This window comes from Antedon mediterranea, chromosome 8 (assembly GCF_964355755.1).
Source record: "Antedon mediterranea chromosome 8, ecAntMedi1.1, whole genome shotgun sequence".
Lineage (NCBI taxonomy): Eukaryota > Metazoa > Echinodermata > Crinoidea > Comatulida > Antedonidae > Antedon > Antedon mediterranea.
In genome coordinates this window covers 11,723,601-11,746,599 of record NC_092677.1, presented here as the reverse complement: position 1 = coordinate 11,746,599, position 22,999 = coordinate 11,723,601, and the positions used below count along the sequence as shown (strand labels likewise).

Genomic DNA, 22,999 nt, shown 5'->3' with positions numbered 1-22,999 from the left:
AACTTTTTTGGTGTGGTGATCAGATTAGTGTGTAAATAAAAATGTCTTCATCTGAGGTTGTATGCCCAATTTGTGGGTTGTCTGTTAATTCTAAATCAATTAACGATCATGTTGATACATGTTTAGACTTCAAGAAAACTGGAGAAACATCAGCGACAAAACATTCCGGGGAACATACACGAAGGAGTCATAGGGTCGACAGTGGTTGTGAAATGGTTCCGCCAGCCAAAAAACCCAGATTTGAAGTTAAATCAACGAACATGACTAATAAATGGCAGTCAATATTTCAGCAACCACAAAAGAAACAAGAAATAGTATCGCCAAACAGATCTTTAAAGTCAACTGAATCTAAACGGCCAGAACAGAAGACACACCACGACGAAGAAAAAACTTCAAACGAGGAAAAGTCTGCATCTGGTGCTGCCAAACTGAGAGAAGGCAGCATTCCAAATCAGTCTACATATACAAAATCATCTCAATTCAAGCCTCTGGCTGAAATAATGCGGCCAATGGACTTGGACGATTACATTGGTCAAAGCAAAGCCATTGGTCAAAATTCAGTTTTGCGGACATTGTTGGAGTCTGATCATGTTCCCTCCTGTATACTCTGGGGACCACCTGGTTGTGGAAAGGTTATGCAAATATAATAATATACCATATACCGTACACGTCCAAGTATATAGACCAACAGGTCCTGGGAAATTTTGCAAACAATTGCAAATTGGTTATTGCCAGAATAAAAATCAATTTTCAAATGTCATTCAAAATTAACTGGTCTAGCGACTGTAATTTTGTATTCAGATAAAATAACTAATAACTATTTTCATTGCAGACTTCATTAGCAAATGTCATTGCAAACCGAGCGAAGAAAAATGGAAATTTAAGATTTGTAAAGTTGTCTGCAACAAGTAGCAATTTGAGTGAAGTAAAAACTACGATAACGGCAGCTAAGAACGAACAAAAAATGTTCAAAAGGAAGACCATCTTGTTTATTGATGAAATCCACAGATTTAATAAGTTACAACAGGTTTGAGAGAGGCAATACTGTATATTGTTTTTACACTAAGAACAACCCCTAGTCAGGGGAAATATGTTGCGTCCCAAAGTTGTCCCCTTAAGCTCTGTCTACACATCAAACTAGTTTGACAAAAAAGTGTGATGTGCCCAGTTATGGAGTGATATACCCAAATATGGCAATGATATGACCATATGGGCACATCGCATTTTTGGGTCACATAAAGTTTGGTAATGTAGACAGAGCTTTAGAGGTTTTTCTATATGTAATATTTTTTTAGTCAATTGTTTACTTTAAAAAAGAGTATATTTTGATACTAGATATTAACATGGAGTTGGGCCCAACTATAAATATTAACCAGTGTCCTTGATTAAATTATAGGACGCCTTCCTCCCCCATGTTGAGAATGGAACGATCACACTGATAGGAGCAACGACGGAGAACCCTTCCTTCAGGGTGAACTCAGCTCTACTGAGTAGATGTCGTGTTGTTGTGTTAGAGAAGCTGTGTCAAGATGAGTTAGAAATGATATTAAAGAAAGGAGCAGCAGAACTTGAGCTAACCATAGTAAAGGACGATGATGTTAAATCAATGGATACTAGTTCAAACAAGTATGTACAGTTATATATAAGCACAATCAACTGGTGAAAAGAAAAGCAAAAAACGGTTGTTCTATGAGTACCTCGGTCTTTGTACACAATAGTTCTGAATTTTAGATCAAAATACAAAGTTGGGGAAAAAGTGTGCAGAAAGGAAATCCTGAAAATGGCATTGCTCTGTCTACACTATCAAACTTGTTTGACAAAAAACAAATGTAATATGCCTAAATATGGTAGTGATCTATCCATATATAGGCACATCACATTTTGTTGTCACATAAAGTTTGATAGTGTAGACAGAGGTTAAGATACTCTCCCTAGTAAAGACTGTGAAGGTAAAAAAACTTTGTCCAAATCTAACATGCACTGTGTAGGCATAGATATCCCCAACATTTTTCCCTTTTCCTCAAGATCTAATCAAAGGTTCATAACTCAACCAGCCTTGACAGGAATCGGTCTTTATTGCGACGGAGATGCACGTACAGCGCTTAATACGTTACAACTTATAGCACAAGCTAACGAGTCAACTGACCAATCGGAGAGCAATACAGATGGAATATCAGTGATTGATATGGCAAAGGTTAGAGATGTGTTGCAGAGGTCACATGTAGTTTATGATCGTACAGGTATACAAATTGCAGATTTAAAAAAAAAGTCATCTTAAAATTACTACTTTCACCTCATTGTAAGCAATGGAGGTGAAAGTATTCCGGCACCTTTAAATCATGGGAGTGGCACCTTTAGATTATGGGGTGGTACCTTTAAATTATGAGGTGGTACTTTAAATCATGGAGTGGCACCTTTAAATAATGGGGTGGTACTTTTAAATTATGTAGTGGCACCTTTAAATCATGGGGTGGTATTTTTAAATAATGTTTTGGTACCTTTAAATCATGGAGTAATGGTATTTTTAAATTTTGCATATAGTTTTTATTGTCACTGTTCCGCCTGTAAACAGCATTCAAATAGCTTTCACAAATGCCTTTGCTATTTATTTTTAAATTACTTTACCACTATCTTTCACTAGGTGAAGAACATTATAATTGTATTTCTGCTCTTATCAAATCAATGAGAGGGTCCGATGCAAACGCTGCCCTCTATTGGCTCGGAAGAATGATTCTGGGTGGGGAAGATCCATTGTTTGTTGCCAGAAGACTAATAGTATTCGCTAGCGAGGACGTTGGTACGATACCTTTTCTATTTTAACGTTATATGCATTTACACTGATAACAAATTTGTTGTCAATTTTCTAATAATAATTAATTTAAACACAAAACACATGACTATGTTGTGTTCACAGGTTTAGCAGACGCCCAAGCACTTCCATTGGCTGTAGCTACATACAGTGCCTGCCACTACAATGGGATGCCAGAATGTCAGGTTAGATTAAAGAAACATAAGAATATAAATAAATATAATAATAAAGAATAATACTTCTTTGTGATGTGCCCATATATGGACATGATGTCAAATCACTACCATATTTGGTCATATCACTACCATATTTGGTCATATCGCTACCATATTAGTTTATAGTGTAGACACTACTACATTAATAACCTATGGAGAAATATTTAATACAAGTTAAGTAAATAAAATATTAATCATCTATATATAAATTTACGTAAGGGCAAAATTCGGTAAATCGCGCGTTATTTCTAGAATGTTTACTCGATGGTATATAAAGTTAGGTTCGTACTTTCGGTACTGATTTTAACCGCCTGATGTAACCCTGTTTACTAATTAAATTGAGTTCGATAATTAGTTATTGACGATTAAAACGAATTTAGGTTCAACGATTTGCCCCAAATAGGGGTGTTTTTCGATCGTGGTATACACTGTCTAATGGATGTCCATCTTGAAAAATACCCGCCACAAAAATGCGAGGAGGCTTCGCATTTTCCTATCTCCTCCTACGATAATTGTTTTTAATAGCTGAAAACCGGTTGAACAGCTCGAGTACAGTATCATAATGTTGAAGACAGGCCGATTTTCTTAAAAAAATACTATTTTGATAGATTTAATATACGTTTATGCAAATGTATTGATTTGAAATGAATGGAACATTCCAATCTCTGTTCCACAAGTGTCTATTCCCTCAGGCGTCGTAAAGGCAAGTACTGTATACTCATAACAGAAATTCGATCCATTTTTTTTTTCAATCTGTGTTGCAGAGGTTGGATATAGATATTTTTTAACGGATAATGAGCTAGCGTTTTCAGTCGCCGTATATTATGTACAAATCTTTATTATTGCAGTTAAACCACCCACGTGACAGCATCACCCTTCCCTCACTGGCATGAGTAGCGTTGTAAAGCCGGGAGAGGATAGGCCTACGGTGCATCACATGCCCTAAACGCAGAACAACTTTGGTGGGTAGGGTTAGGAACCAACTTAAGTATGAATTGGCTCTAAGAAACAATTGAAACCCATTAGGCCTACTAATTAATTTGAGTTAGATAATTTAATATTTATTACTCGAATTTATGATTTGCCACGAATCGGTGTGGTTTTCACAAATTGTTTTACATTATATAAACATATTATACACGTCGTAGTGATGTATCGTTACATGTACTATACTATTTCAATCGACTAGGACGGTGATAGTTTCAACAAAGTATTACATCGCAATGTTTTACTGTGTTTAGTGGTATATTATTTGTAAAACATGAAAACAATTAATATTTCGTTACTACATGGATAAAGAATATATTTAAAAATTGTTCCTCTTTGCACCCATCCTCTTTCCCATCCCTCAACCCTAATGTTACATACAAAACACAAATTAAGTTTGTTTAAATTTGACTTAAACAATTGGTCTCATTTTGTGACAAGTTTCTCTTTCGGAAGTAATTCCCAGGGTGCTAATTTTAGTTCAGTACATAAATCACAGTGTCTATTTATTCGTTCCTGTAAACGACATGTATTATTGTCCTGCGGTACGTACATTTGAAATCGCCAGTTTTTTAACCCTGAAATTATTATGTATTCGAGAACCATCTGTGGGCACGACCTAGATGGTACGCGAGCGAAGCGAGCGTACCATCTAGTTATTATAATTTATTTCATTTATTCACAGATCAACTTGTCGCACTGTGTTGTCTACCTCGCAAGAGCGCCAAAATCCACCGAATCCTACATGGCTTATAATCGGGTCAAAGATCATATAGAGAATCATGAAGGAGCTATGCCAGGTGTGCCTCTTCATTTGCGCAATGCACCGACAAAGTTGATGAAGGACATGGGCTATGCAAAGGGCTACAAGCGAACGGCTGGCCCTGGGCAACAAAGCTATCTGCCTGAACAGATAGCAAAAATTGATTTCTTTAAAGACAAGAAAAGGTTTTAAGAAATAATGTTTAAAATAAAATGAACAAGAATATTTGAATACATCATGGTACATACAGTATTGCATGGAGTAAAGAATATTGACACCTATGGAAATAAACTACTGTTGCTGTTTTTATATCAAACTAAAGTCTCTTTCAATCGAATGGACATTATAATAAATATTAAAATATAAAAAAATTCCACAAGATATTTCTTTTATTTTATTTAAAATAGACACTGCACTCTTTATACATAATTATAACATTTAGCATATTTATTTTATAAAGCAATTGTTTACACCTTTCTTCATTTGCAATTAAAAATTAACTAATTTAGTTGCCTTTGTGTAGCTTTGGTCAATATGCTGGACAGACCAGCATAAAAAAAAAGTTTATCAACCTGGACTAGTCATATATTAGACAAATTCACCTTTAAATAAAAATAACTTCAGTAGTTTCGAAAATACTGTACAATAAATGAGGGAAACCTCACCCATCACCCCTCCAAATACTATGATCTAAAAATCTTCATCTAAAACAGTCTAAAATCTGTGTAAATTACCATTACGAAGAATACAAAATGGATCACTTGAACTAAAGGCATAAAAACATCACCAAAAATTATGGAAAGCATTTTGAATTTCACAGCTGCAAATAAAGTAGATAAAAATTCTATTTTCCCGACCGTGTATGCTGAAGCTATGTTCAAATTGCAAAAAGGACTCTAAAACCGATTTCAGAGTTTTGACAGTATTTTACTGTCCAAAAAAATGTAATATTATTGTTTTTAACTGTACAGAAAATACGCACACAATCTAAAATTAAGTATGCAAAATCACCTCTTGCATACACGAACTCATCCAGATCCATATTTTAATTTACCTGCCAACACCCATAAAAAGAACCCAAACGCTCAATCATTTTTCTGTACACGGACACATATAAAGCATTAGCATATAAACTTTTTCAAGGTGAGTACACATAAGTACAAAAGATGACAAATTCTTAATACTCTTAATATGGTATACAATACTCTAAATATGGTATTAAAATTTGATTGGCACACCAGAATAAAAAATGCATATACACACTGAATTGGACGGATTTAAGTTGGAATGATATGATTATGAACTTAAATACTATTTTGGTTTTACTATCAAGATATAATACATGAATTTTGGATTGGGTAATATTGGGTCAGAGGATAATCATCACTCCGTTTTCTATACATTTATAAGCATTGCTTTTCTAGAAACAAAATTGATTGCAATACAAGGTCTAAATCTAAGACCACGGTATCTATATTGCACAAATCATAGAGGTCCTGGGGGGGGGGGGGGGGGCTTTTTGGAAAACGTATCCTATGTTTTGCAGTATAATTGGATGCTGTTCACGATATTAGGTAGCAACTTTCAACTTTGCGAGCTGCTTTGTTTCGGCGTTATTTTTTATCCTTGAAGTTCTTGAAAGTGCAAAAACATTTGGGTGTCTCAACACAAATCAAATCATACTCACCTTTGTCATCGAATGTCAATCGAAATATTGCGCATATTAAATTAAATGAAGTATGATGGCAACAGAAGCTAATCATTTGAATACAATGCAGATGCCTGATCCCAAAGAGCTTAATATCCTTGGAAACAACATGGCGAGAAAACTGATCATACTTGGCCAAGAAAGAAATCTTATTACTGTAATCTTGGAAACAACATGGCACAGGAAAAGTATGAAAGACAAGTTAATTGTGCTTGTTTTTTTAAAAGTATCTTGCATGCAAAATGTTTTGACATATTTTAAACTGAATGGTGGAATGATCAGGACTTCAAAAAATGCATTGTATGTGTTCTAATGTACAAGTAGAACATTATATTGCATCTATATGCACAGCAGTTATAATACAATGTTTTAAACTTTTAGCCTACTATCTCAGGACAACTACCTTCTAGGACAACTGTACAACTACCCAATAACCTTAAAATCCTAAAGAAGTTGTCCTGAGGATAGTTGTTTAGATATCCTTTACCACCGACTTTGATCACTTCATCATCTTGGCTTGTTCCTCTAGGAATAACAGTTGGTCAACAAGGAAGCAGTCACTAGGGTTACCAACAAACTGTCGAAGACCTTTCATAATGGCATTCTCATCCAGCGTAGCTTTCCCATCGCCAAATCTTGCTTCTTTCAAGAATGAATATGCTTTCTTAAAGGCAACTTTACCTAATTTCTTTTCACATTCTCTGCAGGATTTATTAAGGAAAATACTAACAATTGCCAATAGTAGCTCACACTTATCACCCATTTACAGTATAACCTCTATAAAGGAACACCTCCGGACTCTCCTTAATAGGGGTTTCTCCAAAATAGAAGTTGGTCATGGTTTTATATACATATATTACCCCTTGTGCATTTCACGGGAAAACTCCACTCCCAAAAACTTGTAATAAGACTTTGTTTATGTAGAGCATCTTGTGTATTTTTGTCCTGTGAACGGAAATGCCACATTTAAGAAGGTTAGTGAATGAATTATATTTATACTTGGCAATTTGCCAAAATGAAAAGAGTATATATGTTAAAAAAAAGGATACAGTGTCAGATTCTTGATTTTCATGTCACGAACAGCTGGCGAGAAGACACCAATTGTGTCATCAGTAACAGTAGCATTATTATCTAAAAATATAAAAGTTTTAATATAATAATATAAGCTACAGAAATGTTATGGTCAGAATTTTGTTTTAATCCTGATAAATGCAGTACAGACAGTAGTATAATTATATGTAAAATACAATACCTTGCACAGTTGAGTCTAAAGCGTTTTGCATAACGCTCATCAAAGCACCATAATCATCCTAAAGAAAAGAATACATTTATTTCAATAAAAAACTAGATATAAATTATCTAGTTTTTTTTTAAATGATTTGATTGGTATATATATGACAGGTGTATTTCTAGTAAAGGTTATTACACAAGTTGCAATGCTTGTTTACCTCTTCCTGATCAAACTCATCATCAGAGTCCGACTCAAACTCTTCATGTTGAGAGTAGAACGTTTCCGCAGCATCAGCGTCTTCTGGAATCTGATTCAAGATCTCTTTTGGAATTAACTGTTCTTTCGGTTTAGTCTTGGAAGCGTTATCACCAGATGTACCATTCTCTTTTTTGTTTGAAACCGATTTGCTAGATTGAGAATCTGAACCATTTTTATTTCCATTTTCAAAAAATTTTTTTTTACGGAGCGGTTTCAGACCTGGTGGCGTCGCCATTGAGATATTTGGATCGTTGAAGTCGATGGTCTTTTTCATTGGAGTAATTGGTCGATCATCTGATTCATTGGGATGTAAACCTATAGTGTGTTGAGCTAGAAAAAATAAGTGATGAAGTGATTTAAACATTGAAATTGGGACACTTTTCATCATAATTTCTTTTAACTTTATGTCTTTAGGCACATGAGGCCAAGCATTACAAATAGTAAATTAATCACTGTCCTATCTGGTAATCCGGGGTAACCTCTACTCTGTCTCGAATGATGAACAAGGTTCTTTAAAATGTACAAACTGTGTACACTGGACCTACGGTTTATAGTCCTTTCTGAGAAGACTTGTTCCACCACCAGAACTAGGAGTGAGTAGGTCTCGAACCCTTGCCAGTAATGTTTGACTAGCTCATAACAAACAGGAAAATATATATGTTTTAAAACTTCGGCCAACACTAATGGAATTAGATTACATTCCCTTAAAATTAATTAATGACAATGATAAACTAAATATGTAAGTTAGCTTACCTTGTTTTATGGTCCCAATGTCTTCTCTATCAAAATAGTTGTCAGGAGTGGTAGAATAATAGTCATTTTCTTGTTGATAAATTGAGATATCTGGTGTACTAGGAGGAAGGTTAGCACGGAAGGCAGGATCATTGTACACATCTGGATTGTCTTTCACCCATGGTATATTCTGTACAAGATACATAATATTAACAATTTAGTATAAAGTGAAAAAGGGCGTTTCTCACGCCTCTCCTTTAGGCAGTTATATTCAAGAGAACAGAAGCAATAGGATACAGTTACCGTGCGGTAGCTTATAGTTTATAATACGGCTGAAAAAATTTGTATTTGGAAACTCGGACGGGGCATACTCACACCTTAAGCATGTCTGAGCGTCTATAAAAACAGGCAGTTATATTCAAGAGAACAGAAGCAATAGGATACAGTTACCGTGCGGTAGCTTATAGTTTATAATACGGCTGAAAAAATTTGTATTTGGAAACTCGGACGGGGCATACTCACACCTTAAGCATGTCTGAGCGTCTATAAAAACAGGCAGTTATATTCAAGAGAACAGAAGCAATAGGATACAGTTACCGTGCGGTAGCTTATAGTTTATAATACGGCTGAAAAAATTTGTATTTGGAAACTCGGACGGGGCATACTCACACCTTAAGCATGTCTGAGCGTCTATAAAAACAGGCAGTTATATTCAAGAGAACAGAAGCAATAGGATACAGTTACCGTGCGGTAGCTTATAGTTTATAATACGGCTGAAAAAATTTGTATTTGGAAACTCGGACGGGGCATACTCACACCTTAAGCATGTCTGAGCGTCTATAAAAACAGGCAGTTATATTCAAGAGAACAGAAGCAATAGGATACAGTTACCGTGCGGTAGCTTATAGTTTATAATACGGCTGAAAAAATTTGTATTTGGAAACTCGGACGGGGCATACTCACACCTTAAGCATGTCTGAGCGTCTATAAAAACAGGCAGTTATAATCAAGAGAACAGAAGCAATAGGATACAGTTACCGTGCGGTAGCTTATAGTTTATAATACGGCTGAAAAAATTTGTATTTGGAAACTCGGACGGGGCATACTCACACCTTAAGCATGTCTGAGCGTCTATAAAAACATTTTCTGATAATTATTGAGATGCACGTAGGTGGTAGATCGCGAGATGAACGGTGGTAGATCGCGAGATAAGCGGTGGTAGATGGTGAGATAAGCGGTGGTAGATGGTGAGATAAGCGGTGGTAGATGGCGAGATAAGCGGTGGTAGATCGTGAGATAAGCGGTGGTAGATCATGAGATAAGCGGCGTTTTTTGTAAGAAATATTTCTTGTTATAACTCTTTTCGTCAAGCAGAATAGAGCAGAGTTCCCCCTATTTACAGTTTTATTTCTATTGATGTACATCATCATTTTATTTATTTCATATTTTTACTTAGTGATCACTTACAGTACAAGACTGATTCTCTAAGAGGGCCAGCACACAACTTACATAATTATAATACTGGGGGAAAATAGATATATAACACAACCACACTTATCTATTGGCAACATTCCAAAAAACATGTTTTTGTTGAGCTGTAATTAGTAGCCTGTTTACGTACCCTTGAACTACCTCCTTGCCATACTGGTGGTTTATATGTACCCATATTCTCTTGTATCAAAGTCTTTCTCTGCACATTACCTGCTAAATTCTTCCTAGCTTCCTCCCTAGCAAATGAAAAACAAATTTAACTTCATGATCATAATAGACAATAATGGACAAAAGGTTAGAAATACTCTACTTTGAGAAATGCAATGTCACTAAAAACTGGGCAATATTAGGGAGCTTTCGATTTTCGACAACTGACGACCTATACCTTAAAACCTTGGCTTTTTCATCTCCCTTTTGCATTTTCTTCAACCTCATACGCTCCCTCGGTGTCATATGTTTCAGCTCTTCTTGTTGTCTCTTCAGACTGGCATTCTGTAGATCTTCAAGGTGGGTTTTTTCTCGCAACATCCTGGCTATCTCATCTGTGTCTGTTTTCTGACTGTGGACGTCATCTCTATGTTCCTTAAATGCTGCTATCTTGTTTTTCATTTTCTATATTGTAAATAATGATGATGCATGCCAATATTAGTTTAACTATTCTATTTCTGATTTTAAATGGTATCTTACAAAATTGTGTGATATACTACATGTTCAATTTGATTACTTAATCAAACAAAAGGATTCTAATTTTGATGATAGTATAGTACATTGGCCTAATCTTAATAAATAAATATATACATCATCATAATCGTAAAGTGGTCAAATTGTTTAAAGAGCATGTTGAGAATAACATTAGTAATCACCTCTATATGTCTTTCTACAAAATCTATTTTGGTTATTTCAGTTGCAGATGGTCTGTGGGAAGGATCTTTCTCAAGTAGCCTAGAAAATAAGAAGCATCTTATTTGTCATGAACCACTTAACCAGTCAGTAAAGCAACCGACAAGGTTGGATACAAGTCAACCAATCAACAGCCATCAACAGGTTAGTCAACCCAAATGTTGGCACGATAGTAATGGGATAGAGCTAATCACTCAACCAGAAAGGTTAACAAGCCAGCCAACTACTGTATTTAAAAACACAATCACTGTATAGTACTGATCATAAGAAAGAAATAGTTTTATATGGTTATTTAACATGCACATATTCAGTGTTTCTAAATAAGGATACTTTTGTTAAACAATTCTTTAAAATGGACTGCAGCACATTCTTACCTTTGTACAAGTTGCCGTAGATTCTGGTGATACATGTCTGGTAACTCAGGTTTATTCCCTTCAACTATCTTATACATAATTCCCATTAATGACTGGCCCTCAAATGCGTGCTGTAATGCACATATTTCATACAGTATACATGCTACAGACCTAAATATCGAGTATAAATTCTATTTATTTCTACAAAAAATACATAAAAACATTTATTTGTGAACAACAGATTACAGTATATAATTAAAAAGAGATAGTGAGGAGAGTGTTGGTACGTTATACACATTTTTGTTAAAGCATGCATCCACATACACATGATGAGGTATCAAAATATATGTCATCTTGGATCCAATAAGTTGGCCAAAATGGTTTCTAAATGCCCCACCTGTGTATGACACTAAAAAAAACTTTCTAAATAATTGTATAAACAGGTTAAAGTGTAAACAAAATGCAGTTACTGCAGTATAATAATTTTAACATGGTCCCTAAAGCTCCATCCACACTATCAAACAAACGTGACATGCTCATATGGACATGATGTCATACCACTAACATGGTCCCTAAAGCTCCATCCACACTATCAAACAAACGTGACATGCTCATATGGACATGATGTCATACCACTAACATGGTCCCTAAAGCTCCATCCACACTATCAAACAAACGTGACATGCTCATATGGACATGATGTCATACCACTAACATGGTCCCTAAAGCTCCATCCACACTATCAAACAAACGTGACATGCTCATATGGACATGATGTCATACCACTAACATGGTCCCTAAAGCTCCATCCACACTATCAAACAAACGTGACATGCTCATATGGACATGATGTCATACCACTAACATGGTCCCTAAAGCTCCATCCACACTATCAAACAAACGTGACATGCTCATATGGACATGATGTCATACCACTATTATATTTGGGCATATCCCCACCGTATTTGGACATAAAAACATTTTATTGTCAAATAGTTTGATAGTGTAGACAGGGCTTCAGTTTCTTTCATTTGTTTGTTTATTCTCGCAAAAGTATTCACTTACCATAAGTCTGACTTCGAGTTGTAGCCCTCATGTTTTAGTACCTCTGGACTCATGTAGTAGGGCGTTCCTATGAAGGTACTTGCATAGTCTGATGTCCCCATCAATACACGTGATATTCCAAAATCTCCAATCTTTATCATATTGTTTTTTAAAAATATATTTGAAGTTTTAAGATCTCTGTGAAGCACTTGTCTGTAATGCGAAAACAAAATTTGTAAAATGTTTACCGAGGTGGCAGAATGGTAAAGATCATCCTGTCTGTGTCATTAGACAAAATAACTAGCTATTTGAATAAGATATTAAGTGATTGAATGGCCAAGCGGTTAGACAGTGGAACTGTAATCCTGCCATAACATCGGCAAGAGTTTGAGGCTCATTCGCTCCATAGTTGTGGCGGTTGAACAAGTCTTCTTGGATAAGGACTATAAACCGTAGGTCCAGTGTATGCATATTGCTAGTGTGCACTTTAAAGAACCTGTACATCTTTTGAGTGGCTGCACCTTAAAGTGGCTGCACTGACATGATGTGACCCGTAGGGGAGAAGAACGTAGTTGAAAATTGTAACATCCAGTCCACAGCGCCATGAGCAATGATCCATTCGTTGGAATTTGGCGCTATACAAGAACTTGTATATCAAGCCGCTGGTCCCAGGTGATTACATAAAGTATGTACAAGATGAATAATTTAGTATAATAATGTTAAAAGAAGAATGTATCTATGTCATGGTGATCTATTGAATGCAAAATTACCGTCTATGCATGTGTTGTACAGCTAGGACCAATTGTACAAACCAGTCCATGACAACGCCTTGGTCAAACCGCTTGCCTGCCTTCTTCCAAGCAGTAATCTTATCACTTAAGTCTCCACCCTGTGAAATACCCAAATCAAAAATTTCAGGGTTAAAATGCCTCAACTGTGGGATTATGTATTTACTATTATTACTAAAAATTGTCAGTGACTTTTCAAAAAAACTTTATGAACAGAATATCTCAAGGTTATTGGAACATGCATGCATATAAAAGACAATGCTGTGATCTGTCAATGATGAAGCTCTGTCTACACTACACTAGTTTGACAAGTGTAATGTGCCCAAATGTGGTAGTGATATGTCATGATGTCCATATATGGGCACATCACATTTTTTTGTCACGTAAAGTTTGATAATGTGGACAGAGCTTTAATTAACAATTTTTTCAGTTGTTACTTAGCAACCTACCTCACAATACTCTGTAATTATACAAAAGAATTCGCCATCAAGAAAGCTATCATAATATCTAACGATGTTAGGGTGCTGTAGTCTTGATAGAAGCTTAGCTTCATGCATCGCACCCACTGTTTCATCTGGGGCTAGCTCACCACAGGGAATTTCCTTTAGAACTTTCCTAAAAAAGCAAAGCATAAGTATAATTCCGTATTTGTTGGTTGAACAATTCACACATTTCAAGTTACTGTCTTTTGTTTGCATGTATATTGATTTTTGATAAAAAAAATTGATCAATTGATGATGCCACAAAAGCGAGCCCTTTGCCTTGCCACTGTCTGCATTTTGCCAAGTATTTTGCTTAGTTTTATCTGTCATGGTTGTTCCAATTGAGCAGACTTTAAAAACAGATGTGTGATTTTTTTTTAATTAACTTGTTGAGTTGTGAAATATTGTTAGGTCTTGGTGTGTACTCTACCACTTTTTCACATGTCAGAACTCACCATTCTTCATCACCTCTGGTTTTATTTGCTCTCATATCATAAACAAGGAACGCAGTACCAAAGCTTCCACTGCCCAGCTTCTTTTCTACCCTGTACCGGTTTGCTAAGACTCGATGGTCACTCTTGTCCTCTTTGGGTTTTTTCACTCCCCTTGTGGGTGGCATGGTGGCACATCTATTATCTATGCCACTGCCTATTTGGTGATGATCTATAAGTTGGTAAAAATAAATATTAATGCTAATGGTTAGTGTGTAGAAATTATCAAAAAAAAAAAAAATGTTTTTCATCGTTTTATGTAAGCCTATATATATCTAGTAGTAGTAGTAGAGTAGGCATCAGATTCTTTAGACTTTGAAAGTAACTTTTATATATATTTTAAGGATAAAATAATTGTTATGGTTTGGCCTAATAATTATAATAACTAGAGAGTGAGCTCGCTTCGCTTTAACCATAATTTATATATATATATATTTTTTTTTTATCTTTATACTGGGTGACCTCTTCAGTCAAAGACTGATCTCCCAGAGGGCCCAGTTGGTGATCAGTGGCTGTGATGTACTAATACACCGGGGTAACCCCCTACTCGTCTCGAAAGATGTACTAGGTTCTTTAAAGTGCACACGAGCAAGTTGTGTACACTGGACCTACGGTTTATAGTCCTTATCCGAGAAGACTCGTTCTACCACCAGAACCATGGAGTGAGTGAGCCTCGAACCCCTGCCGATGTTATGGCTACGTGATTACGGTTCCACTGTCTTAACCGCTCGTCCACTCACTCACTAATATATAGATTCCCTCCCTCATATAGATACTATAGTTATGTTTAAACAAGTTTTCTACCAGATATACAACAATCACAATGTGATTATCGTCTAGCCCTACTAGTACTACCTAGCTAATCCCAAAATGGAACAGACAGCAGACACTCTCTCTCTACTACTACTAGGCCTAGCCTAGGCCTATTATATAAAAACATGCAAAGATACTTTTACTTAGGCCTATATTATTTTACAATCCCTCAGAAAACACAATTTTTCAAATAAATATTCTATATATTTTTATTTTGCAAAATACACTCAATTCATATAATATCTACCAAATAACTGCAGGATATCTAGCTAGAAAGAAACACAACAACAAGGACATAAAACTCGTTTTTTGTTTTTTAGAAACAAACTTACGAACGCCCTCTACAGATAGCTGCTTACACAAGACACGACAATAGAGGGGGTATGCAAGAATTAATTCAGTTTCCGCACATTTTTTCGGCTAGACCTAGGCCTGACTTACCTCTCTAGATTTGCCGGAAAATGAATATTTAGTACAGTACCACACACTCTACTATTTAACATTTTGTCGGTAATTGCCTTCATACTGATTTTGATAGTCTTGTTTGCCTTATTTAATCAGTCAGTCGATCATTCCAAAGCGTGCATGAGTCAGTCAAGCATGCAATGCAAGCTTCAGGGACAGTCGTACGTCGTGTGAACAAAGCACGGGCAAAGCACGTGCCTTATTTGTCTGAAAATGGGCCCTGGGGGGTTGCACAATTTCAGAAACGGAATTTTAACATAAAAAAAATAACATATGCCATATTTAGGTTTACTGACTGTAAACAAATTTATCTTTAAAAACAGAAATGGAATAGGCTATAAATACAGTACTGTATTGTGAGCATCCCACCACAACCAAAATGGGGATCAAAGGCCTAACAACATTTCTTGATGATCATCGTTTTCTAACAGAAACCTGCAGTCTTCAAGATACCAAGTTAGTTATAGATGGCTACAGTTTGTTGTATCATCTGTATCTAAATGCTGAGCTGGATATGAAACACGGTGGAGAGAACCTTGTCTTCTATGGAGTATGCCAAACATTTGTGGCAAACCTCAGAAAATGTGAGATTGAGCCGTTTATCCTTATGGATGGTGCCATAGATCCCGATGGAAAGAAGTTCAGTACCATGAAGGATAGGCATAAGGATCGTGTACGTATGGCTCTTTCACTCGCTGCAGGTGGTCATGGTGTTGTACTCCCGGTCTTTGCAATTGATGTCTTTCGTCAAGCACTAACAGATAGTGGGGTAAACTATGCACAGTGTGATTTTGAAGCGGACAGTGAAATCTCTGCTTTAGCAAATGCTTACCAATGTCCAGTTCTTTCGAATGACAGTGATTTCTATGTAACAGACCTTACTGGTGGTTTTATCAACTTGAAAGGATTTAACTTTCATAAGCTACAGCACACTAAAAAATCAAAAAGCAGTTTTCTGACATGCAAAATCTTCCACGTCGATAGATTCTGTAAGCATTTTAAACTGAAGAAGAGTTTACTCCCGCTCTTTGGAACACTGCAAGGCAATGATTATGTTGATCATTTTGTAGGTATGAAACTGAAAGAGTTGATACATTGGCTTGCTGCTTTTGACTCACCAGATGATGCTATAGAAGCTTCTTTAAAGCATGAATACCACCAGCATAGAGACAAGCTACGAAATAAAATACAAACATCAATAGAAATGTACACTGTAAATAGTACATCAGAATATGCAACATACTTTGAAACCAAAGAAATAAACCAAGAAGAGTGCCTCCTGTGGCAGAATTATGATCTTCCACTCTGGTTCATTACAGAGTTCCGTAGTTGGTCACTTCCATCAGATTCACTTAATGCACAGCTGATGAAAAAATGCTTTCTGGCGAACTTTATTGAGAGCCCACATCATGCAAGTTCAAATAAAATTAGCTTGCCAATAAGACAAATGATCTATGGTTTTATTCATCAGAGTGACTGCAGTGAGAACCCTACAATTGATGAGTACGACAGACAAGGTGGGGAAGTTAAGTGTAGACAAGTTTCTCCAAAATATTGTGCATTCAGCATTCACAATATTCGAGAACTTGACAAAACACAGAGCAAGCAATTGTTTATGGATTGTTTAATGTTAAAGTCAGAAGATCTGCACAACATAAAAAGAGAATTCCAAGTCCCAATTGCTTCTATGTTGTACTGGATAAAACATGCAAAACCAAATGTAAGTTGGAGACACATTCTTGCTTTGCTTCTTGGATTATTGAAAAGCAGTGGAATAAAACAGTTACATGACCAGCAGTTCAAACAAGGCTACGGAGAAGATAGTGGCAACTGGATACAAAATAGATTTAGTGAAACACGAGTGAAATTTATGCAGAGAGAAGGGAATTTTGATGCGAACGCCAGCAACATGTTTGCCCAATGGCAGAGTGTCTTGAAGTATATTTCACATTTGAATGCTTTCTTATCAAATCCCTTTTCAACAAATGATGTGTCTGTATTGTACAATGGATCATTTTTACACCAGATCTATAACTGTTTTAAAACATTTCAAAAACCAGAAAAAGCACTTGAATTTGTAGATAACAGCAATGCTCTTGGGGATGAGTTTCATGTATTGTCTTTTATGTATTACACTGTGATGGAGCATTCTAATTCTGGATATGGCATTAACATAGATTCCAAAAATGAAAAAGAAAGTGAAGGTCTCGACAAAGAAAAAGAAGAAGCTCGAGAAAACCTATGGGCTGCAAGAAGAGTTAACAGTCAATTTAATAGCCTGCCATGTTACTATGGCTCTCAAGCTAATAGATCAAGAATAAACAAAGATGGTATATGGGGATCAAGAAATGCTGAAGAAGGGCATGAATCTATCAGAGAATCACCAAGAACAACACATAATATTGGTAATAAAAGACAGGATATATCACAGGAAGTAAACTTATGGGCTGCAGGAAGAGTTAACAGTCAATTTAGTAGCCTGCAAGGTGACTATGGCTCTCAAGCTAATAGATCCACAATAAACAAAGATGCTCTATGGGGATCAAGAAATGCTGAAGAAGGGCATGAATCTATCAGAGAATCACCACGAACAACACATCATATTGGTAATAAAAGACAGGATATGACACAGGAAGTAAACTTATGGGCTGCAGGAAGAGTTAACAGTCAATTTAGTAGCCCGCAAGGTGACTATGGCTCTCAAGCTAATAGATCCCGAATAAACAAAGATGCTCTATGGGGATCAAGAAATGCTGAAGTAGGGCATGAATCTATCAGAGAATCACCAAGAACAACACATAATATTGGTAATAAAAGACAGGATATGACACAGAAAGTAAACAGTTTAATAAACAGAGTGGTTGTTGTTCAGGAAATCAAAGTGGTGCCAAGGGTGGTGGTGGTGCAAAAGGGCACACATAGGATTATGAACAAAGGTGGAGGTTCAGGGGTTGGTGGAAGAACTTCACAAAATAGTGGAAAGGCTGACACAGGTGGTAGAGGAAGGATTGCTAGTGGATGTCATGGAAGAGCCAGTGGAGGTGGTAGGGGTACCACTGGTGGTCATGGAAGTTGTACCAGTAGAGGGCATGGAAGGGGTGCAAGTAAAAGTGGTGAAAGGAGTGCCAGTGGAGGAGGAAAGGGTGCCAGTGGAGGAGGAAGGGGTGCCAGTGGAGGAAAAAGAGGTGGAGGTGGTGCCAGTGGTGGAAAGGATGCCGGTGGAAGGGGTGAAGGTGGTAGAGGAAGGGGTGGAGGTGGTGGGAATGGTGCCGGTGGTGGGAATGGTGCCAGTGGTGGTGGAAGGGGTGCCAGTGGTGGTGGAAAGGGTGCTATGGGAGGAGGAAGGGGTGCCAGTGGAAGAGGTGGAAGGGGCGGGAGTGCCAGTAGAGGTGGTGGAAGGGGCGGGAGTGCCAGTAGAGGTGGTGGAAGGGGCGGGAGTGCCAGTAGAGTTGGTGGAAGGGGTGGGAGTGCCAGTAGAGGTGGTGGAAGGGGCGGGAGTGCCAGTAGAGGTCGTGGAAAATGATTTTACAGATACCTTTAGACCTTGCCTTAATCAACAAAAATGAAGCGCTTTTTTGTGTTCTGTTTGCAATAGTAACCAGTAAATGGATTGAAGTAAATACTTTATTGCTGTTAAACTGTAACTGTTTGGTTAAATTATTTCAATTAATATTCAATACTACATACAGCATTAAATGTTGTTGTTCTAAAGAAGTACTCAATGATTAGGTAAAGATGTATGCAAACTACTTTTTTCTCTCCCTGTTACTGTATCTGAAAATGTTTTGAATATGATATTACAGTATGTAAATAAATTGAATGAAAAGAATTAACAGAATTTACAGAATTTGTTTAGTTTATGGAGGTGTTATTTGATTAAAAAAGATTACTGTACAGTTGTATTGTGTTTTCGCGCCTCAGTCTCCTTTAGGTAGTAATCCCCTAGAGAACAGTCAGTAGGAAACAGGTACCAAGCAGTAGATTATTGTTTACTACGACTGAAACAAATTGGAAACTCGGACTGGGAGAAGAGAGTCTATGAAATGCAGACAATTAGTCTAGTCTGTAAGACTTGTCAATCAACAATGTTTTCAACGTAGGCATTTATCATTGAATGAGTCGCTCCTTCATAAATAGTTTTGGTGAATGGTGTGTGTATATGATGAAGAATTGCTTGATTATAAGCATGGAGGCCTCCATGTTATAAGTGAATATGGTATGGCATCCCAAAATGCTTTTCATAAAACCTCTGCTCATTGAGACAAGGTTAATTAATAATAATGTATTCAATAGCGCTGTCATACTATTTATGTTGTGATTCTCTGTGTTTAGATAAGGATGCTGTAGACCAGGTCCGCCTTATATTATTAGCCAATCAAAATCGTATAATTTTTGGAGGGAAAATGTTATCCTCCTCTGAAGCCTAAAATTTGCATGTCCAGTATAAAAGTGGAATGTAATAGATATTAGGTGAAAGAAGAGAGAATAAGATCAGAGTAGATAAACGGAAAGATGATAAAGAAAATATTAAGGCTTGACTGGTAGTGGTAGAAAGATGTATTAATCGAGTTACAAGGAATAAAAGTTCTAGTTGAGTTAAATATACTTTTTGTATGAGTTATCATTCAGTGACAGTGTACGTCGCGTGGAGTTATATATATACGCCTGAGAAAGCTCGGAACCAACTTAAATATTCACTACATGGTGGCAGCAGTGAAAATTTTTGTTTAAGATACATGATTTAAGTATCAAGAAGAAGAAGAAGAAGAAGTGACAGTGCCTACTCTACGGGCCTGTTAAATCAGTAAACAAAAAGTTAAATGGTTACGAAGATCTGGATTCCTGACAGTTTTTATACCGTGCGTTGTTTGGATATTACAACGAAGAAGAAGTACTATTGAGCTCAAGACTGCTGGATATTCATCGGAGAGAGATATATTCACCGAGATCTGAAAGAAGAAGACTGAAGTAACAGAAGGAAGCCCAGTAAATTTTGAGAAGATTTGCAAAGCTGACTTTGTAAACTATTTTTTATTTCGAAAGTAAATTTGTGTACGGAGCGAACTTGGAACGTTGTTTGTGACTTTGAAGTAAATTAATGTCTTATATTGTATTGCATTTAAAAATTTATGTGGATTTCATATTTTTACATATCTGAATGGAATCAAGGTAATACAAATACTTTTATAACATATTTTGTATACATAAGTTTACATATTTCATTAGTAAAATTGTTATTAGCATGACAACTTTAAGATCGGGTAAAAATATAGATAAGACTATGTCAGACAAAGATACTAGGGAAGATATGGTTGACCAAGAAGAGGTTGACCAAGTCAATGAAATATATGATAAAATGGCTAGGGATATTGATTTGCCCGAAATACCCGGCGGTATCCCTAAAGATATGATGATCGAATATTTTCGAATGAAGTTCGAGGCCGAAAACAAAAAGTTAGAATACCAACAAGACCAATTAAAAGCAGATATAGAGCTAAGAAAAATTGAATCACAAGAAAGAGTGAAAATGATGGAATTAGAAAATAGGTCTAGCTACAGTAATGCTAGGAATATAGTAGATGAAATGAAGGTAAAGGTTCCTACTTTGAAGGAATCAGATGATATGGATATATATTTTAGAACATTTGAACACTTGGCAGAAGCCACAGGTTGGGATAAGAATACGTGGTCCGCTAGGTTAGCACCTGAACTGTCTGGTAAAGCTAGGACAGCATATGCATCCTTAACCGTAAAAGAATGTGTAGATTATGATACCTTAAAGAAGGCAATCTTAGAAAAGTATGATGTGTCCGCAGAGACCTACAGATTTAAATTTAGAAATTCAAACAGAGTTAAAGATATGTCCATCAGGGAATGGCTGAATGAGCTCTCCCATTATTTAAAATGTTGGATGAAATGTGCTAATGTAAAAGAAGATGATGCTGCAGGCATTATTGAAATGATTATAATGGAACAGGCACTTGATAAAATGCCTGAAGATCTGAGGCTTTATCTTAGAGATAAACAAGTAAATAAGAGCTATGATATGGCTATGATAGCCGATGATTATATAGCTAATAGAGGTGGCCGTGGCTATTGGAATGCCGTAAATTCTGAAAATAAGCTTACGTATTATAAGGGCCAAGAAAATAGTAAACCTAAGAATAGTACGACTCAGAATAACCCTGGAGCTAGGCAGCAAGGATACAATAGGTATCGCGGAAGGGGAGGCAGATTCCATAACTATGGTAGAAATTTCCAACAGAGAGAACCTTCAAATGAATGGATTAATGGCCTATGCTTCAATTGTAAGGAGAAGGGACATAAAATAGGGGATTGTCCTAAGATGGTAGCAAAAGGAAAGACTAGTGACACTAAGAAGGGTCCGAATGTGAAAGATGGCTTAAGATGTGCAGGAATAAAATCAGATAGACCCCAAGTAGTTATGGATAGTGTAGAAAATAAAATGGAGAAGTGTACAATACCAGGAAAAGGAAAATTAGAAGGACAGGATATAACTATGCTGAGAGACTCGGGATGTACCCAGTCAGCTGTTAAGGAAAGTCTAGTGCCTAACAAATGTTACTTGCCAGGAAAATGGGTTACGTTAAGAGGTATAGGAGGCGATATTACCGTCCCCTTAGCTGAGGTAGCTATAGAAAGTAAGATAGTGACAGGAAAAGTGATTGTAGCCGTAATCGAAGGATTACAGAGGGACATGTTATTGGGTCATGATTTGGACCAGAACTGTGGGGAAAAAAAGAAATGTTCGTCCTAACTAGGGAGCAAGCCAGAATAGAAAATGATGTTAGAATACAAGACGAAATGATATTGTTAGGGAAAGATAGTAACTTTAAGCCGATAGAAGAGCCGCCTAAAGAAACTAATGTACAATTGTTGAAAACAGTAGTGAATGACAACAAAGTAAATAAAACTAAGTGTTTAGATGATATGAATGGAACAGAAATGAATAATTTGTTTGACGAAAATGAGGATAAAGCTAAAGATAAAACAGTCAAACATAAAACTTATGAACAACAGCACAAGCTGAACCTAACTAAACAAGAACTGATCAAATTGCAAACAAATGATGACTCACTCAAAGGAGTGTTTGACAGGGTAGTCCCTATAGAAGAAATAGGTCAGCATAGGGTATGTTTCTTTATGAGACAAGGTATATTGATGAGAAATTGGAGTAGTATTAAAGATAAGAATAACCAAGTGGAACAGATTGTATTACCCACTCAGTGTAGACAGGGTGTATTACACTTAGGTCATAATGTGCCATTTGCAGGTCACATGGGTGTTGAGAAAACTAAAAGTAGGGTCCTGAACCAATTCTATTGGCCAGGTATAATTAAAGATGTGGTAGTCTATTGTAAAGTCTGTAAGGAATGCCAAAAGGTAGATAAGGGTAAAAGTAAAAGGAAACATACTTTGATACCATTACCGATTATAAGTACACCATT

The 22,999-nt window shown here is 36.4% G+C and overlaps 3 protein-coding genes across 3 annotated transcripts; 2 read left to right on the top strand and 1 right to left on the bottom strand.

The window, feature by feature from the left end:
- The first annotated feature begins 20 nt into the window (after positions 1-20).
- Positions 21-5,142, top strand: LOC140057775 (ATPase WRNIP1-like). The gene is made up of 7 exons (XM_072103504.1): positions 21-632; positions 833-1,027; positions 1,397-1,626; positions 2,026-2,240; positions 2,642-2,797; positions 2,915-2,994; positions 4,697-5,142. The coding sequence occupies exons 1-7, from the start codon at positions 42-44 to the stop codon at positions 4,964-4,966; spliced, it is 1,737 nt and encodes a 578-aa protein (XP_071959605.1). The 5' UTR covers positions 21-41; the 3' UTR covers positions 4,967-5,142.
- A 12-nt stretch (positions 5,143-5,154) lies between these two features.
- Positions 5,155-15,370, bottom strand: LOC140057773 (serine/threonine-protein kinase Nek11-like). Its single transcript, XM_072103503.1, has 14 exons — positions 15,313-15,370; positions 14,217-14,424; positions 13,729-13,894; positions 13,262-13,380; positions 12,513-12,704; positions 11,469-11,618; positions 11,058-11,136; positions 10,580-10,806; positions 10,325-10,430; positions 8,725-8,893; positions 7,931-8,301; positions 7,735-7,792; positions 7,532-7,613; positions 5,155-7,183 (listed from the first exon to the last, which is right to left on the bottom strand). Exons 2-14 carry the CDS (start codon positions 14,378-14,380, stop codon positions 6,982-6,984), a joined length of 2,085 nt encoding a protein of 694 aa, XP_071959604.1. The 5' UTR covers positions 14,381-14,424; positions 15,313-15,370; the 3' UTR covers positions 5,155-6,981.
- Positions 15,371-15,483: 113 nt separating this feature from the next.
- LOC140057616 (single-strand DNA endonuclease ASTE1-like) lies at positions 15,484-19,053 on the top strand. Its single transcript, XM_072103332.1, has 2 exons — positions 15,484-15,575; positions 15,854-19,053. The coding sequence occupies exon 2, from the start codon at positions 15,910-15,912 to the stop codon at positions 19,051-19,053; it is 3,144 nt and encodes a 1,047-aa protein (XP_071959433.1). The 5' UTR covers positions 15,484-15,575; positions 15,854-15,909.
- Positions 19,054-22,999: the final 3,946 nt, after the last annotated feature.

Bases quoted from the DNA above. Each gene is read 5' to 3' on its own strand.
- LOC140057775 (XM_072103504.1), top strand. From the start codon at position 42: ATGTCTTCATCTGAGGTTGTATGCCCAATTTGTGGGTTGTCTGTTAAT. The intron at 633-832 runs GTTATGCAAATA...TTTTCATTGCAG, and splicing joins GACCACCTGGTTGTGGAAAG to ACTTCATTAGCAAATGTCAT. The intron at 2,798-2,914 runs GTACGATACCTT...TTGTGTTCACAG, and splicing joins ATTCGCTAGCGAGGACGTTG to GTTTAGCAGACGCCCAAGCA.
- LOC140057773 (XM_072103503.1), bottom strand. From the start codon at position 14,380: ATGCCACCCACAAGGGGAGTGAAAAAACCCAAAGAGGACAAGAGTGAC. The intron at 11,619-12,512 runs GTAAGTGAATAC...CTCGATATTTAG, and splicing joins AACTCGAAGTCAGACTTATG to GTCTGTAGCATGTATACTGT. The intron at 7,793-7,930 runs GTAAACAAGCAT...TCTTTTCTTTAG, and splicing joins ATGAGTTTGATCAGGAAGAG to GATGATTATGGTGCTTTGAT.
- LOC140057616 (XM_072103332.1), top strand. From the start codon at position 15,910: ATGGGGATCAAAGGCCTAACAACATTTCTTGATGATCATCGTTTTCTA.